This window comes from Polypterus senegalus, chromosome 9 (genome assembly GCF_016835505.1).
Source record: "Polypterus senegalus isolate Bchr_013 chromosome 9, ASM1683550v1, whole genome shotgun sequence".
Lineage (NCBI taxonomy): Eukaryota > Metazoa > Chordata > Cladistia > Polypteriformes > Polypteridae > Polypterus > Polypterus senegalus.
Genome location: NC_053162.1, coordinates 75,941,797 through 75,958,541, shown reverse-complemented (window position 1 = coordinate 75,958,541; position 16,745 = coordinate 75,941,797). Strand labels below are relative to the sequence as shown.

At 40.0% G+C, this 16,745-nt stretch overlaps 1 protein-coding gene across 1 annotated transcript in view; it reads right to left on the bottom strand.

Annotated features, from left to right (window-relative positions):
- usp10 (ubiquitin specific peptidase 10) overlaps positions 1–16,745 on the bottom strand; it is a 176,833-nt gene that overhangs the window by 48,043 nt on the left and 112,045 nt on the right. Inside the window, exon 9 of the mRNA XM_039763322.1 lies at positions 10,646–10,745. Within this exon, the coding sequence (XP_039619256.1) occupies positions 10,646–10,745 (100 nt within the window). The remainder of the gene's footprint in view (positions 1–10,645; positions 10,746–16,745) is intronic.

Sequence of the window (16,745 nt, the reverse complement as noted above, 5' to 3'; positions counted from 1 at the left end):
TTTACCTCTGTGTACTAGTTTGCCAGATTTCCATAGCTTCAGAGTACATATTGTCTACTCTTGTCTCTGCAGTTCTGTTTCTTCAATAGTTACATTTTAACATGGCTTGAAACAAGTGATGTTATGCACAAAACTCTCCTGAGTGTCTGATATAGTGGCAGCAGTCAATGTGCCCTGAAATTATCCAATTTGGGCATGTTATTGAACATGCATATTCAAAATCATGCAGCTTTCTTATGCCACGTATGCTCAAATTTTTTGTTTCGTTTTAAACAGGCAATCTTGACACACATACTGAATCACGTACAGACATAATGGTTATTCGACAGATCTGCACTAAAGTCTTTTTTTTTTTTTACTCTAAACAGTCATCTGTTTTCCACTTATTGGTTTTTGTTTTCACGTTTGGAGTCCAGCCCCATTATTTGCATCCTAAGTTGATATATTCTCTGTGGCACTGTGAAGCTCGTCGGCAAACAAGCAGCCCTTGACAGATGTGTCAAATACATTTCCCAATAGGGAGGGTCTCAAGAGTTCAAAAATCTCACATCCCCCACTTAAAAGTGACTGCCCAGGCCAGGCTCGGGAGGAGGCCAGCATTGATGTGCACAGACCTGGGCCAGTGGTGATCAAAAGCAAATGGCTGTAAGCTAATAAACAACCGAATGAGCCAGGCATTCACATCCTTCTGTCTGTAGAACCTCTGAAACGGTGCATGATCAGTCATCAGGGTAAACCGCTGCCCCCACAGGTAGAACACAATCGCTAAACATTCCTTCTCTATGGTTGAGTAATTGCACTCCATGGGAAGCAGTTTCCTGCTGAGAAACGTTATGAGATGTTCATCCCCCTCAAAGCTTTGGGAAAGCACCACTCCTAAACCGAAAGCACTTGATTCCATTTGCAGAACAAATTCTTTAGAAAAATATGGATTCTGCAGAAGTGGGAATGAGGATAAAGTGGCTTTTAATTTTGAGAAGGCACTGTTGCACCTATCGGTCCAGACAATACTGTTCTTCTTTCTGCCCTAAGTCAGGAAAATGGGTGGTCCATTGTGCAAAATGGGGAATGAACCACCTGTAGTACCCCGCGAGGCCAAGGAAGGCATGAACCTGCCTCTGCATTTCAGGATGTGGCTATGTAAGCACCTCCCCCACCTTGTCCATCTGAGGCTTGAGCAGACCCTTCTCCATGGAATACCCTAAATAATGGATTTCCGACATACCCAGCCTGCAATTCTTAGAGTGTTACCTGTAAACCACCGCCTGCAGGCGGTCGAGTTGAGATCTCCGGTCGTTACTGAAAATGAGCACATCAAGGTACACTCCCACATTCACAAAATGGGGACACAAGATTTGAAAAGTCAGTTGAGCTCCATGGGGACTGAAAGTATGTAATTACTTTAAGGCAGAACTCGAACAACCCATCTGGGGTGGTGAATGCGGTTTTCTTGCAACTGGATTCCTCCAGGGGCACTTGACAGTACTCTTTTGTGAGATCCAGGGTGGAGATAAGATGCTTGCCCGAGTTTCTCCAACAATTCATCTATGCATGGCACTGGGTACGCATCAAACTTGGAAATCTATACAAAACCGGACAGAGTCATCCAGGTTTGAGACCAGAACAACTGCACTCTGACACTCATTTTTGCTTGTGTGGATAACCACAAATTTGAGCATGTTTCACCTCCTTGTGTATCACCTTACCTGTTGCCTCTGACAGGTGATATGGGGACACATGTACAGTAACACCGGGTACAGTTATGACCTTGTGTGTTTTGCAATTTCAGTTTGAATGACTGCTGCTGTCGTGACCAGGGCTTTTTGTGGGACGTGCCACTGGTTCAAAAGATTAACTCTTTTAGAGCTATTTTTTTTGTTTCTTTTCTCCCAGAGCTGAATATTTTTCCAAAAACTAACTTATTTTTAAAAAAAGAACACAAAGCAATGGTTTACATATCAAATCAACAAAAAATATTTATTTTTGACAAATGCTAGTCTTGCATGTTTATAAGACTGTTTATACTATATGATTTTACATACATGTTACACAGCAAAGTCCTGCAAGGTTTGATATCACACAAAGCAGCCAAGTGCGTGCATTGCCACATTGCACTGCTTACAATATGCGTTGCACTGGTGCCTCCTTTTCAGTTGTCTGTTGCTGCACACAACACAGTCAGGTTTGTATTTTTTGTCCTCACATGTTGCAGGAAAGTGGCGCTCAGTCAGCCTGTCTGGCACTGCTCTTTGTGATGGCCTTCCTCGCTTTGCCAAAAGCACTGCAACATACTCTGCCAGCAAGCTGTCAACCTCCTCCGCTGTCCTCCTGCTGTCACAGTTTGCCTGCTTGAATAATATACAGCCATTTGTAAGTGCAACCTCACGCATGCTATGGTACACAGTGGGGTACCACTTGGTGGACTTATGGCCGTAAGCGTATGACCCCAGCATCTGATCCAGTTGATTAACTCCAGCCATTTTACAGTTATACTCCTCAAGGGCAACTTGCTTGTCCAGCATCCTACCTTCTGGGTTTCCCTTTTGACAAATAACTTTCTCACATATACTGTTATTGTGTACTGTAGAGAGACAAGTCACCTGTTTGACATTGTGCCATGCCACTGCCACCAAGTTTACCTCCTCTATGAAAACCAAATTGTCACCTCTTTTCATCTTCAGCACTGTCTGGCTTCAACTGTGAAAGCATGTGTCTACTGTTCACCCTCACTGTGCCACAAACGCCTATTCCCCTGCCCTGTAGCTACATGAACAATACTGGTGATGCATAAAAATTGTCCTTGTACACAACATGACCCAAATGTTCATAGCCCTGAAGCAGCTCCAGCAAAACCTGACTTGTCAAGGGACAGTTCTCTCTTTGAAAGGAATACTTTCCTGTATATGTAATTACTTTAAGGCAGAAACCAGTGTTTGCTTCTGCCAGTACAAAACCCTTTAAGCCATACTTTGTGGGCTTGTCTGGCATATATTGGCAGAAAAAAAGGCGTCCCTTGTATTTTATCATAGATTCATCCACAGACCAATCATGGCCAGGCTGATAAAATTGTTTATATGTTGGTTCCACAATGTCAAGCAGGAGCTGAACTTTATACATGGGGTTATAGCCTGGCTTACCCCCTTTGGGATTTGCTTCTGGTTATCACAGGGGACAAAGCACGTTTGGACCAATGCTACCTAAAGTTATATTGCCAGTCTAGTCCCATCTCTATTTATAATGCCACAAAGCCCTTCATCTTGTCTTCTGTTGTGGGTTTCCACTTTGAAAAACGAGAATGCGGTGCAAGCAATGCCCACAATTCAAAAAATTGCTTTGGATACCTGTTTGTCTCGTCTGACAGTAGCTGAAAGGTAGCATCAGGAAAGAACAACCTGAAGTAGTCCAGCGGCTGGTAATCTGTCGTGTCCAACAGCAAGCAATGCTGTCTTTAAGTTTGGTATCCAGTTTGGCTCCCATGGATCAATATCTGGGTATTCCTCCCACACAATGCATCGGCTGCGCGAATGCATTCAGCAGGCAGCCAATCAGCTGGGGCGGCATCAGCTGGTGTCCAATTAGCTGATGCCAGTTCCTCACTTTCTAGCTCGATCTCCTGATCACTGTCAACAAAATCAGATTCTGAAAAATCAAAGTTCGACTCAGCGATACAGTGCAAAACAGCGTCTGCTGAGTATTTTCTTTTCTGCACTCGCTTCGCTCCCTCATGAGATGTTGATGCCATCTTGCCTTTGTATACATTTTGTAACTCACGCACAAGCAAAGGTTTAGATGCTGAGTCAATGAGTCTAACATTCCTCCAAGCAGAGAGGGCATGCCTATGACGTAACAGTGAGTTCTTTCGCCATTAACAGCTGATTGTCACCCTCTACATCAGATGTCGACTTTTGTCGACATGCAACCTCAACCCTCCCTGTCGACAAAAGTCGACATACGCCCTAAAAGAGTTAATATGCAAAATCTGCATGGGCTTCCGCTGACTGGGAATTCTGACTTTATAATTCACTGGACTAATGCACTCTTCTATTAAAGCTGGGCTAAGCCATTTCACCTGAAATTTATAAAACACCAGCAACTGATCTCCTTTCATAAACTCGTGGAGCTTGCTTTTCTTGCCATAATTAAGTTTTGGCACAGCCTGTTTGCACTACATATGTTCCACGGCAATAAGAGGACAAGTTTAAGGTATGTTTTTGGAGCGAAACGGCACAATTGACAAACACGCACTCACAAGGTGTCTCGCAAACTCCTGTCCATTCCTCCCAAAAAATGTCTAACAACCCGTGGGGTCGCTAGCTGAACAGCAGTTTGAACGGACTTAACAGCAAACAGGAGAAAAGGCAGCACAGTATTCCAGGAAATCGGGTCATCATGGGCTACCCAGCGTATCATCCGTTCCAACATTTTATTAAACGACTAAATCAGGCTATTTGTCTGCGGGGGACAAACAGTGGTGTTCAACTGCAAGGCCCCTACACAGCAACTTCATGATGTGAGAGAGGGGCGCACCCTGGTTAGTAAAAATTTTGCACAGGATGCCGATATTTGTGAACATTTCCAATACAACTTTAGCATCTGTGCATTCGGCCTCCATAGAGCGGCCACTTTTGGGGTATCTTGTCACAATCAACCAACATGAGCATACACTGAAAACCATTTTTACTCTTGAGGACTGGGCCTACAAGATCTAGCCTAACCCTCTCAAAGGGAACATACAAAATAGGCATCGGTTAGAGGGGAGCCCTAGCGGGTCTATATGAATAAACAATCTGGCAGTCAGGAAACGCCTCTGCATAAATGCTCTACATCCCGGACCATATTCAGCCAATAAAGGCGTATCAAAATGCGTTCCCCTCATCTTCTCCATGCCAAGATGACTTCCGAACATGAGGGTGTGAGCAATTTTTACAACCATCTCCCTATGCCTGCTTGGCATGACCAACTGCCAGTTCCCCATGCAATCAGAAATCACCAGATACAAGAAATCATTCTTTATTAAAAAGTACTGTATTTTAAAGTTTTGGGTCCTCCTCTCCAGACGGTAAAAGTTATTTGCGACACTGGCTTGTTTGAATGGAAAATCCAAGCTGATGTCAGTTTGTTGCAGGCAGGCAAACTCTGAGTGGCAGTCTCCGCTTCCTCTGCACCTAAAGCAGAGGAGGTAAAGTCTACCAGCTGTCTGGTGTCCTCACTTGAGGATTTGTCTCCCACCTCACTGGACAACTCAGGGTCAACTTCAAACCTGGGTCTTTGATTGACATTGACTGTGGAGAGCCCCGCTCTATCTAGCAAAGAGGAAGATGCTCTGCAGGTGATCAAGACCCGTGGGGAAAAGGGCATTCCTCTTCCCTATTAAAAGAGGCCCGGGGTTAAGTTTTTCCCTTTAATGTCACCCAGTCTGTGCTCCTATAATGGGTCTGCTAGAGTAAGTCACAGCAAACCATACAGAGGTTACTACCAAAGTCCCACAGAGCCCGGATTTCATGTCCTGTCAACTTAGACATTGTCCTTGACTATCATCTTGGGGGAAAACTTGTGAGCCACATACCTGGGTCAGACTGATGTCCATGGCTTGTGCAGGTGGAAGGCAGCAGTCCTGAGCCAGATGCCCCAGCCGATCACAGCGAATGCACCTGCACTCAGTCCCCACGATAGGTTTCCTACAATGGTGTCTCCCACCCTTGTTGTAAGGGACCCTAGGACCCTGTGCTGGTTGGATCAAAGTCGGGGCCAAGCCTGAACAGCCCTTCTGCTTCCAGGTGGCTTGGGCATCCTCCAGTCTGTGGATCAGGTCTAACAGCAATTGGACATCATTCTGCAGCATCTCATCACAAAGGTCATCTATCCCTGACGAAACTGCATCAATACTGAGCTTCTCCACAATGCGCTTGAAAGTGTCTCCAAGGAACCTGCTTTGAATCAATTCCACTAAGCCCTAAACCTTTCCTTGTATAGGTTGGTCTGGGTCAATGAACCACTGACGAAACTGGCGCCCCTTGGCCACCTGTGCAGAAGAGGATCTGTTGCTTGAGGAAATCATAATAATTGAGCCTTTAGGCAGGGAGGTTTCACATGACCTGTAGGGCCTCTCCAGTTACAAATGGGGCCAAAATAGCTGCACATTAATGTTGCCGTGCACTCTAAGCAAAATAGGAAACACTCCGGGTTGTCTGAGGGAGTAATTTTCACCAGTACATCCCAACCATCCATGTACTGGTCAAAATAGGACTAAATATTTGTGGAGAATCATCTTATAGTGGAGAAGTGCCAGTATCACTTAGTGGCTACATAACAGTGTCATAAGACAACAGATTAAGAAAATAGCAGTGTTTAAAAGGTAAGCAAAACCTGCACGACAAAATTAAGGTTCAGAAACCATATTTGGATTAAACCATGTTGGAAACCAATACTGCATTTATCAAATTAGCTGTGGTAAAACTAATGCCAAATTCAATAAACAATTCTGTGCATTTTCCTGAAACTTTGTAATTATTTGAGCAGAACAGGAGAATTTTATTTGCCTTCCTTTTTAGCAAACTTTACATTAGTTCCTAATGCATTTATGAATCAAAAACATATTGCATACAAACATGCGTGCGCGCGCACACACACACACACACACACAAATGTTAATACTCGTCTAGCTGCTGTAAAGTAAATGAAAAACCTGCAATAAGCATTTAGAAATATATTTTTCAACTTTAAATATACTCTTGAAAACACCAACTTGTCAGATTCCTCTTCATTCACCCTTAAACACATTTGAGCTTGTTTCCCAAAGCCCATTTTCTATACTCACTCAATCCATGTTAGGGTGGTTGGGGCAACAATACAGGAAGGAGAGAAGGAAATAGACTTGTCAGAGATGCCAGGCTATTGCAGGGCATTCTCACACAAGGCCAATTATATTAATATACACTTCAGAATATTGAAGAAAACATATATAAAACCCCAAAAAAATATGATCTATTTATCTGCACTAACCAAATAAACTTTCTATTACTTTAGCAATTTTACAATTTCATTACAAAAAATATGTTACCATCAGTTAAACATCATTTTAATTTAGATCAGATGCTCCTTTTATCCACTTGAGAACCAAGACAAAGAAAGATATAAAAATAGATTAAAACACTGAAATATGAAAAAAATTCATTGGGCAATATTGAAAAATGCCTGCCAGGTTCTTAAATTATAAAAAAAAAAGAAAAACAGGACATTGTTATCCTCATTATATATTAGTGCTTTGGATTATAACAACAGACTGTTAATTGAGCAGTAATTCTGTATGAGGTAACTGGAAACATGGCTTTGCGAGAATAGGTTTATTGATATCACAAACTAGTCGACCAATTTGAAATTTTACTCCACTAGGCTTTAAGCACAGGGCATTTCAGAAACATGAGACTAAGTAGGTAGTTGTAGGCATCTCTTACAGATATGATCTTGACTCACATATAATTTGCAGATTCCAAGTTAATAGGAAAGGAAGCAAGGCACATTTTTGTGTTGATTTAGATCAGGCCTAGAGTTTGCCACCCCTGGAGTGCCACAGTGGTTAATGGTTTTCCTAATCAGTGACCAGTTTTCATTGCTAATTAACTTCTTCCCCATCACTTTAATAACCCTGTTAGAAGAGTTCAGCCCTCTGAGTTTATTCCTTTCTTCATTAAATGGACAGGCAAGCAGAAATGAAATGTGAAACAAGCTAAAAGATGACCAGCTAAACTGGGGCTTCAAACTCCAACCAATTTCACTCCAATCACTTTCTTAATGAGAAGCCAATTCTTGCTGTTAATTAAATCCGTTATTTAATTTCATGGCTTGCTGCTGCTCTCATTCTGCCACAGCACACATTTTGAAAACTGTTGTTTTTCTGTTCTTTCTAAGAGCACCGTCAAAATGTTTTGGTGACCTGAGAGATCAACCTTACCAACACCATCACTTCTCTAATTTCAGATATTGTGTAATGGGCACAGGGGAGCTGGTCATGTGGTGGCTTGTTTTGTGTCTCATTATTGTTTGGTTGTTAATTAAACAAAAAGAAACTATGGGGCCTGAGTCAAGTTAATTAAAAAGTAATCAGCAGCAAAAATTGGTCACTAATTAAGATAGTAAGAATGAAAACCTGCAGCCACTGTGGCACTCTAGGCCTGGAGTTCGCCAACCCTGATTTAGATTATGTGAATATATTTTATCTATGGTTGACATCCAATTATTATCTAGAAATTCAATTCAAATGTCCTGTTCTCTGTACTTTCCTCAGGATTACCATGGGCTGCAGTTTTCTCGAAATATTGGTATAGCTTTTATTATAACTATGGAATACAATTCCACAGATATAACTGTTAGTTATCCGATCACTGTTTTCATAACAAAATAAATATATACTGCTTTATTTTGTTAGACCATGTAATACAATAGGAAACAAAGAATTCAAATTTAAAAACAATTTTACTATTTAATCAACAATAATCTTTATAAAAAAAAAAAAAAAAAAGATGAACTAGGAATGGGAGTTGCAGACAAAACAACAAACTAAAATGTAAAGCTTTGAAATGGACTTTTTCATAAAGAAAGCAATTTGTCCTTTGTCTTGTTCAGCATATTAGCTGCAGTAAAGGAACAATTTACTAAATTGATAAAGTACTTTAATTGTAAATTATCAGCAGGTCATTCTATTTTACAAATAAAACACTTCAAAATGCTAATTGACTGCCGATACATTTAGGACATTCTCTTTCTAGATGCCTTGGAAAATGGCTATGTAAAACTATCTGTAAACATTTACCAACTAAACAAGTACAGCCCAAAAAAGTGAATTCATGCAATCATTTTCAGTTAAATACACTGTATATAATGCAAATGTTTTCACTCAGAATAAGAGATGATTTCATAATCAAAATGCTAAATGTATGAGAACATTAATCTAAATAGGACAGTTTCAGGATTAGACAAAACGTATATCTCTAGAACTTAAGTAAAAAGACTCCAAATTTCTGTTAACTAGTTTTGAAAAATGTACTAATACAGTATATATATTCCTTAAAATACACACTACCACTGAAAAAAACTTTGAAATATGAAAAAAAGTTACCAGTTTGCATGACAAACCAGAATGAAGCTTAATTTTTGCCATTACAATAACCAAGAATAGGACAATTTTCAAAAACTTTCGCCTCAAGAATCATCATTGAAAGTACACCTAAATTACAGCCTACATTACCAACACCAACAGCTCTGCCCTCACTTGCAGTAAGGCATATGTGTGGAAGAGGCTAGATGAAGGGGATGAAATATCATAGTCTCAGTGATTAGAACATTAGAAAGTTCCCTAAAGTCTTACCGTCTACCACACTACTTGGTAGCTTATTCCAAGAGTCCATTGTAATGTTTGTGTGAAATTTACCCTTAACAAGTTTCCAAATGTGTCCCCATGTTCTTGATGAACTAATTTTTAAAATAACAGTCTCGATCCACTGTACTAATTCCCTTCATAATGTTAAACATTTTAATCATGTCAAACTGTATAGGCTCAGCTCTTTTAATCTTTCCTCATAATACAACTCCTGTAGCCCTGGAATCAGCCTAGTCGCTCTTCTCTGGACCTTTTCTAGCGCTGCTATGTCCCTTTTGTAGCCTGGAGACCAAAACTGCACACAGTACTCAAGATGAGGCCTCACCAGTGCATTATAAAGGTTGAGCATAATCTTCTTAGACTTGTACTCCACACACCGTGCTATATAACTTAATGGCTTCTGAACACTGTCTGGAAGTCAATAGCTTAAGAGTCCACTATGACTCCTAAATCCTTTTCATTAGGTGTAGTCTCAATTTTCAGACTGCCCATTATTAATTCAAACCTAGCATTTTTACTTCCCATGTGTAATACTTTACATTTACTGACATTAAATTTCATCTGTCACAAATCTGCACAACCCTGTATGCTATCGAAGTCCATCTGTAATGATATAACGGATTCCAAATTATCTGCTAATCCACTTATCTTGGTATTATCTGCAAACTTTACCCGCTTTTTACTTATATTCCTATCTAAATCATTTATATTTATATATATTAAATTAAAAATAGTAGCGGCCCTAGCACTGACCCCTGTGGAACACCACTCGTAACATTAGCCAATTCTGATAAGGTTCCACACACCATCACCCTCTGCTTCCTGTGTCTGAGTCAATTCTGCACCCATCTAAAAACATCACCCTGAACTCCCACTTCTTTTAATTTGATGCCCAACCTCTCATGTGGCACCTTATCAAATGTTTTCTGAATATGCATTCAAATGCATTCTCATAGCAAAGTGCAGTTCAATGTAAAGAACACATGGTTCTACAAAAGACTGTAAAAGAATTGGAATAGTCAAAGGGCTAGTTGAAGAGAAAGTGTAGAGGAAATACCTTAGTAAAAATATTTTATGAAGGAAAAACTTTAGTATCTCTATTCTTGACTAAATCTTTGTCATTTTGGTGTAATGGAGGTCAATGTTTGGGGCCAGGGAATGCTTACAAATAAATGTTGTGTGTTATAAACTTGTCTTATAAAAGGTATTGTCAGGAATTAACTCCTTTTAAAAAGCAGGGGAAGCCTATACCTTGTAAAACAAACTTACTGTCCTCCTTGGGTAAAACAAGTCTCTTCAATGCCAACATTTCCTCATGCAATCCATTCAAGATGAACCCCAAATACTCCTCTGCATCTTCTTGTCGACCCTGATAACACAGAATATACAGAAAAGTAAGCATTCATGTCTACGTTTTTGCAACCCCTCACTGACAAGAACTGAGCAGAATGGAACTACACTATTCAGAAAAGTTAATTTTTGAATTTTCAAAAGTGATGAAAGAGTGACTTTTGTCACCAATTTTTTTTTCAGTGTTTCCATTTCTAAGTGCATTCCAAGTAAAGCATCAAGTTGATTTATTTTTATATAAAAAGGTACAGAGGGGTGTAGAAAGGTCACAGGCATAATACAGTTATAAGCTATTCAAATTACAAACAGCACACAAATGAAAACAGAAATAAGTTTAAACACACAGTAAATAATGCAACTTCAAACATATTAACACTAAAAGATCCCAACAGCATAGGTCTATTAATATCATGTGAGAGATGCAAAAATGAAAGAATGACACAAAGTCCAATTTTTAAGACAAACACGCACACATGCATAGAATATACAAAGGGTAAAGCAGGGCACAAAACTGGCAATAGTCTAAGGCTATAAGATGTCTGATCAGACTAGTGATTTTGGCATTATTAACTGTCTAAAATAAATTCTGTGACTATTAAAAATAAGTCCTTTATGAAGTTTGTCTCAATCAGGCAGATCAATTGGTAAAGAACAGTGGCTCTAAACATTTTTGATTGCCAGCTTCTTTAAACAACTTATCTTTTGCGGTCAAGCTCTTAATTATTTTTGTTCAATTGTTGCTTTCATTCAACCAATCTGTTCAAGATGCTTTCTCTTTAAATAAACCTACATTGTGGCAGAGAAACAAATAAGGAGAGTTTCATGGAAACAGATTTTCTTTATGTTCAATGCCAAAGCATGACAAGTTAAAAGTAACTAAACAATAAGCTGAAAGATGTTTAACACTAGAATTACCAGAGCCTACAAAAAAAACTCGTAGATCCGACACATCTTAAATCCCATCACACCTCTATGTCAGCGTCTTTTGTCCTGTAAATGTGCCAATTAAAACAAGCAGCCTGTAATTCCATCACCCCACCACCGCAGAACATGAACAAAGTTCTCCCAGCTCATGCCTTGATTATTTGGGATTGAAGTGCAGGGGCCTCATGTATAACGCCGTGCGTAGAACTCGCACTATAATATTGTGTAAGCACAAAAGCCGAAATGTGCTTACGCACAGAAAAATTCAGATGCAGGAATCTGTGCGTACTCCAACTTCCACGTTCTTCCGCTACATAAATCCCGATCAGCGTGAAAACGCTCGTGCACGCGCTTTATGTAACGCCCCTACTCCTCCCAGAATTACGCCTCTTTGAATATGCAAATCAATATAAATCGCCCTTAAGCGCAGCCTTCTGTGAAAAGACAATAGGAAAAGCACGGGGAAAATATAAGAATTTCAGCGAATACCAAGTGGAGGCAAAGGAAAAACATACTATTTGTTCAAATAAACCGTAGTATAATCAACAAAAGGAAGTTGATCGAGTGACTTAGCGTGTTGGAGAAAGTTGAAAGCTCACATTCACAAAATCGCACAGTGCCGGAAATAAAAAAGAAGTCACATATCAAAGTCGCCGTGAAAAGCCGAGTTGTAGCCCACTGTCTGAGTGTCATATGAAAGCTTATTAGGGTACAGAGAAAAAAGGCACACAGTGGGGAAAAAGCACGAAATGTCAACTTCAATCTCGACATTTCCACTTTAATCACGTAGTTTATTTTGTCATTAAAGTAGAACATCATAAGCTTCATCTTAAAATCATTAACCAGTTTCTCAAATCACATCGTAATTAAAGTAGCACGTTAAATGCTTTGTTTTGTATTTGATCTTCTATGTGCCTATGTGTGGGAATCACTACTTGCTTCTTAAACTGGCTCTCTTCCTCCAACTGGACACAGAATCCATTACATTCGTGATATTACAGCTCTCTGAATAACTCAAACACTGAGATGTATCGTGATATCATTTTCATGATGATAGGAGTTAAAGCACGTTATTAAACATGTGTTTCACTTCGATGAAATAATTTATTGCAGCAGTACTCAGGGGCGGCTCTAGGCTTGTGGTGGCACTGGGCAGAGGAAGAATCGGTGGCTCCTTGCCGCCCGTCAGTAAGGTAGCTTATGCACGGTGGATGGCCATGTCCGTTGCAGACACTGCTTAGCCGCCTCGTGCTCATGACACAAGCATTTAACTTTTGCCGAAATTTGTCGCTGCGTTTTTAGCTGTGTTGTTATTTTCTCTTTCTGTTTTATATTCAATATATATTGGCGTAGCCGTCACTGCAGTCAGTGCTTTTCTTTCCCCAAGTAACCGATCGCCATACAATCAGCTCTGTAATAGACGTTAAGCCATCTGTAAGCTTAGCGATTCTTCAAAGCGTTAAAGAACATTGAAATATCTTTGTAGTACATGTTTAATTATTCTATCCTTAATGACACTCCCAGTGAAGAATATAGATTATTTAAATGAAGTTAAAGTTTTATCTGTATAATTTAATAAACATATTTTGCTGCATTTCATCTTAAAAATGATATCGTCATCATATGTAAATACGCGCTTTATAAAGTGGCTCAGGTTGTGCGATATTATAATTAGTGCAAGTTTACAGTGGGGTGATTGTATTTATAAGTACAAACAGTTCTACAAGGTGCAATTGATTGAGTGCATTTAAAGTTCTTGGGATAAGACTATTTCTGAACCGCGAGGTCCGTACAGGAAAGGCTTTAAAACGTTTTGCAGTGGCTGAGACAGCGTGTCCATGAAGCTGTATACCGATAATTCTCTTTCCGATCAGCTGCTGCTGTGATTCACACTCAGATACAGTGATATAAATACTCCGAGTGGTGCAGTGAGAGTAATATGGAAAAAGATGATCAGCTGTGGCAACTCCTAACGGGAGGAGCTGAAAGAAGAAGAAGAAAAATAAGAAGAGGAAGGTGCAGTGAGAGTAACAACGCTAAATCAGTTATGGTATTTGGAATACTATGGCTGTTCCCTGGACTATTATATTGTTACAAGTTACAATCAGATGCGTTACACTAATAAACAATATGCAGTTAGTTTCGGTGTATTTATAAAGCCGCGTCATGAAAATAAGGAGTAATCACACAGGAACAGTAGCACTGCTTTTACGCTGGGTGCCGCCGGTCTGCAAAACCGAGCGGAGAACTTGCATACGACAAGGCATGAGGTACCGTGGAAATGTGCGTGGCTTTACGCCAAGTGTAGGTTTTATACATCGCGATTTGAACGTGGAAAAGTTCTTACGCAACATTTCTGTGCGTACGCACCGTTTATACATGAGGCCCCAGGAGTTTTACAGTGGAAATAGATCGTTATTTGGAAAACACACATTTCATGTGTTTTCCGTTTCTACAATAATCTGCATAAACACATTGTTAAAACAAATGTTTTTGATATTTTAGTAGTAAATGACAAAATGTTAGCATAAACTATATAATGTGTGAAGCCTGAAGTCCAAAGATCAAATAAACACTTTCACAAAAGGTTCAAATATAAGAAAAACGCTTCTGTGGCGTAGTGGTAAGATTTGCTGACTTGTCGCCAAGAGTCCTCAGTTCTATCCCGACTGCCTCCTATATTTGCAGTTTTCAGTAGTGAGCTGCTCTTATTGTTATTATACAGTACACACATACATTTGGTTTGCATCTGTAACAGACGGTGTACATTTATAGGACTTGTAAAAGTTTTTTTTTTTCACTTTTATTCTCTCAGTCACACTCATGATACATACTACCGCCCTAGGGATCTGACGCTGTTAGTTTTTTTTTTGAAACTTGGAACAACTGTACAAGTGAGTGGTGTTTTGTTCTGATCTGGAGGAATAAAAGCTGACACACAAATGCTGGTGAATCTGCCTTCTTTGTATCTCACCGTCACTTGATTTTTTTTATTCAGTTTTATTGAGTGTTCCTGCTCACGCTGAATTAGTATGCACCTTACGGTCTATTATGTCAAAGCCGCACTGACGACAAAAAAAAAAAAAAAAACAGACACACAGGTATACATGATATTTGGAATTATTCTTTTTATGACCTGTATAGTACATTTCGGAAAACATTGGGGCACAGATGCAACATCATTCATATTATTCATATTCATTCGCATAACATCTTGCGGTTGTAATCAGTGATCGAGTTTTTTTTTTTTTTTTCTTCTTTCGATCCTGCCAGTGTCCACTTTGGGTGCACAGTACTGTTTCTTTTGTACTCCAGGACATGCAGAGGAAAGAATAGTACAGAGTGATCAGTTTAGTGCTATATGCAATCATCAGATTCAAATGTTAACAGTTCACACACATAAGGACCGCCCTTCCTACATTTACGACATGTGTACGTGTTGCAATGCACACGCTTCTCTCTATGCTTTGGTTCCTATTACAGTGAACCCTCGTTTATCACAGTTAATCCGTTCCAGACTCTACCGTGATAAATGAATTTTTTCGCGAAGTAAGATTCTTTATTTATAAATCGAATATTTTCGCAGCTAGATTATACAAAACCTGTTCACGACCTTCTAAATAAGTTTATTATTAGAGCCCTCTAGACATGAAATAACACCCTTAAGTCACCATTACACTCGTATTACCCAATATATTAGACAAAATAAGAGAACATAAGACATATTAGACGTTACAAATATCATATTACTAGGCTCACCCGCCTATTAAGGCGACCGACTTTAATCCTCAGTTTGTGCGCGCTCCATGTATATATACATCAGGCATGTAAGTGTTGGGAATGAGAACATCAAAGTGCCCATTCATAACATCTCCCGAAAACCTAAGTTTTTTTATCCCCTCGAGTGCCTGTCTAAAGTTGTACAATGTCAGCCCAAATCTGTACCGCTAAAGATGGAGTTTCATGCACTAAAGCTATAGATGAGAATAAGCAAGCACCATCTCCCCTGATATTTACTACACGGTGAGGCATTTGTACTCCATCAACATTAATTATTTCCAGAGACATAACTGTGTCTATTTTTCCAGTGCATCGCGCACAAAAGCAAGGGAACGATGGGAGCACCAGAACTCTGCTCACATCGCGTCACTTCATACCGCAAGTAGTAAGTCTGTGATAAGCGGAATACCGCTACGCTTTGCACTCACGGGACGGAAGGACAATCCCGACCGCTTTTATATAGTAGATTATTGTACTGTACATTTAATTACACACACGCACAGTTTTTACACACAGCCACTAACCTATGAAGGCACGACCTCAGTAGGAGAGTCTTCAAGTGGTGCAGTATCTTCAGCAGGTGCGTTATCTTTTTCTGCTGAAGGAGTACTAGGAGTAGGCAGTGGGTGTGTGGGTGTCTGGGTGCGCGGCTGAAGAACATCTTGATAGGCAGTTGCTGGCGCTGTCTTTTCACATGCGTGAGGAGGCTTTTGTAGGGTATTGCCATCTTTGATCATATCCAAGAGTTTCACCTTCTCCTGGATAGTAAGCATCTTAGTTTTATTGTCAGAAGACTTCGAAAAAGCAGCACGTTTAGCAGCCATCGTGGGGCTTAGATAAAAGTTCTCAGAAAGCACATGCGTAGTGACGTAAGCGTGTATGAGAAAAAAATCACGATAATGAAGCCGTTAAAGTCGAAGCGTGATAGAGCGAGGGATCACTGTACATTGAAAGGGCATCCGACACTGACTCAGTTTACTTTCCTTGGAACAACTGTTGCATACTCCTTTTCTTTTTCCATTGCCTTTTCTAGTAAGATGCGACAATGAAGTTCCTCTGCAAGGCGAGCCATAAACATTCGTCTTTTCTCAATAGCCCCCGTGCATGCCTTGGAAATGTGCGTTGATCGCCGCTAGGTCAAGCGTGTTACAGCACACAGCAACTGGCCACCTGTGTGTTCCTGCTTGCACTGAATATGCTTACGCCTTCTGGTGCACGGTGTCAATGCAGCACGAAGAAAAAAAAGAGACTTGTCAGGTGTGTAATAGAAACCACAGCATAGAGAGAAGTGTGTTACTTTGCAACAGGTACACAT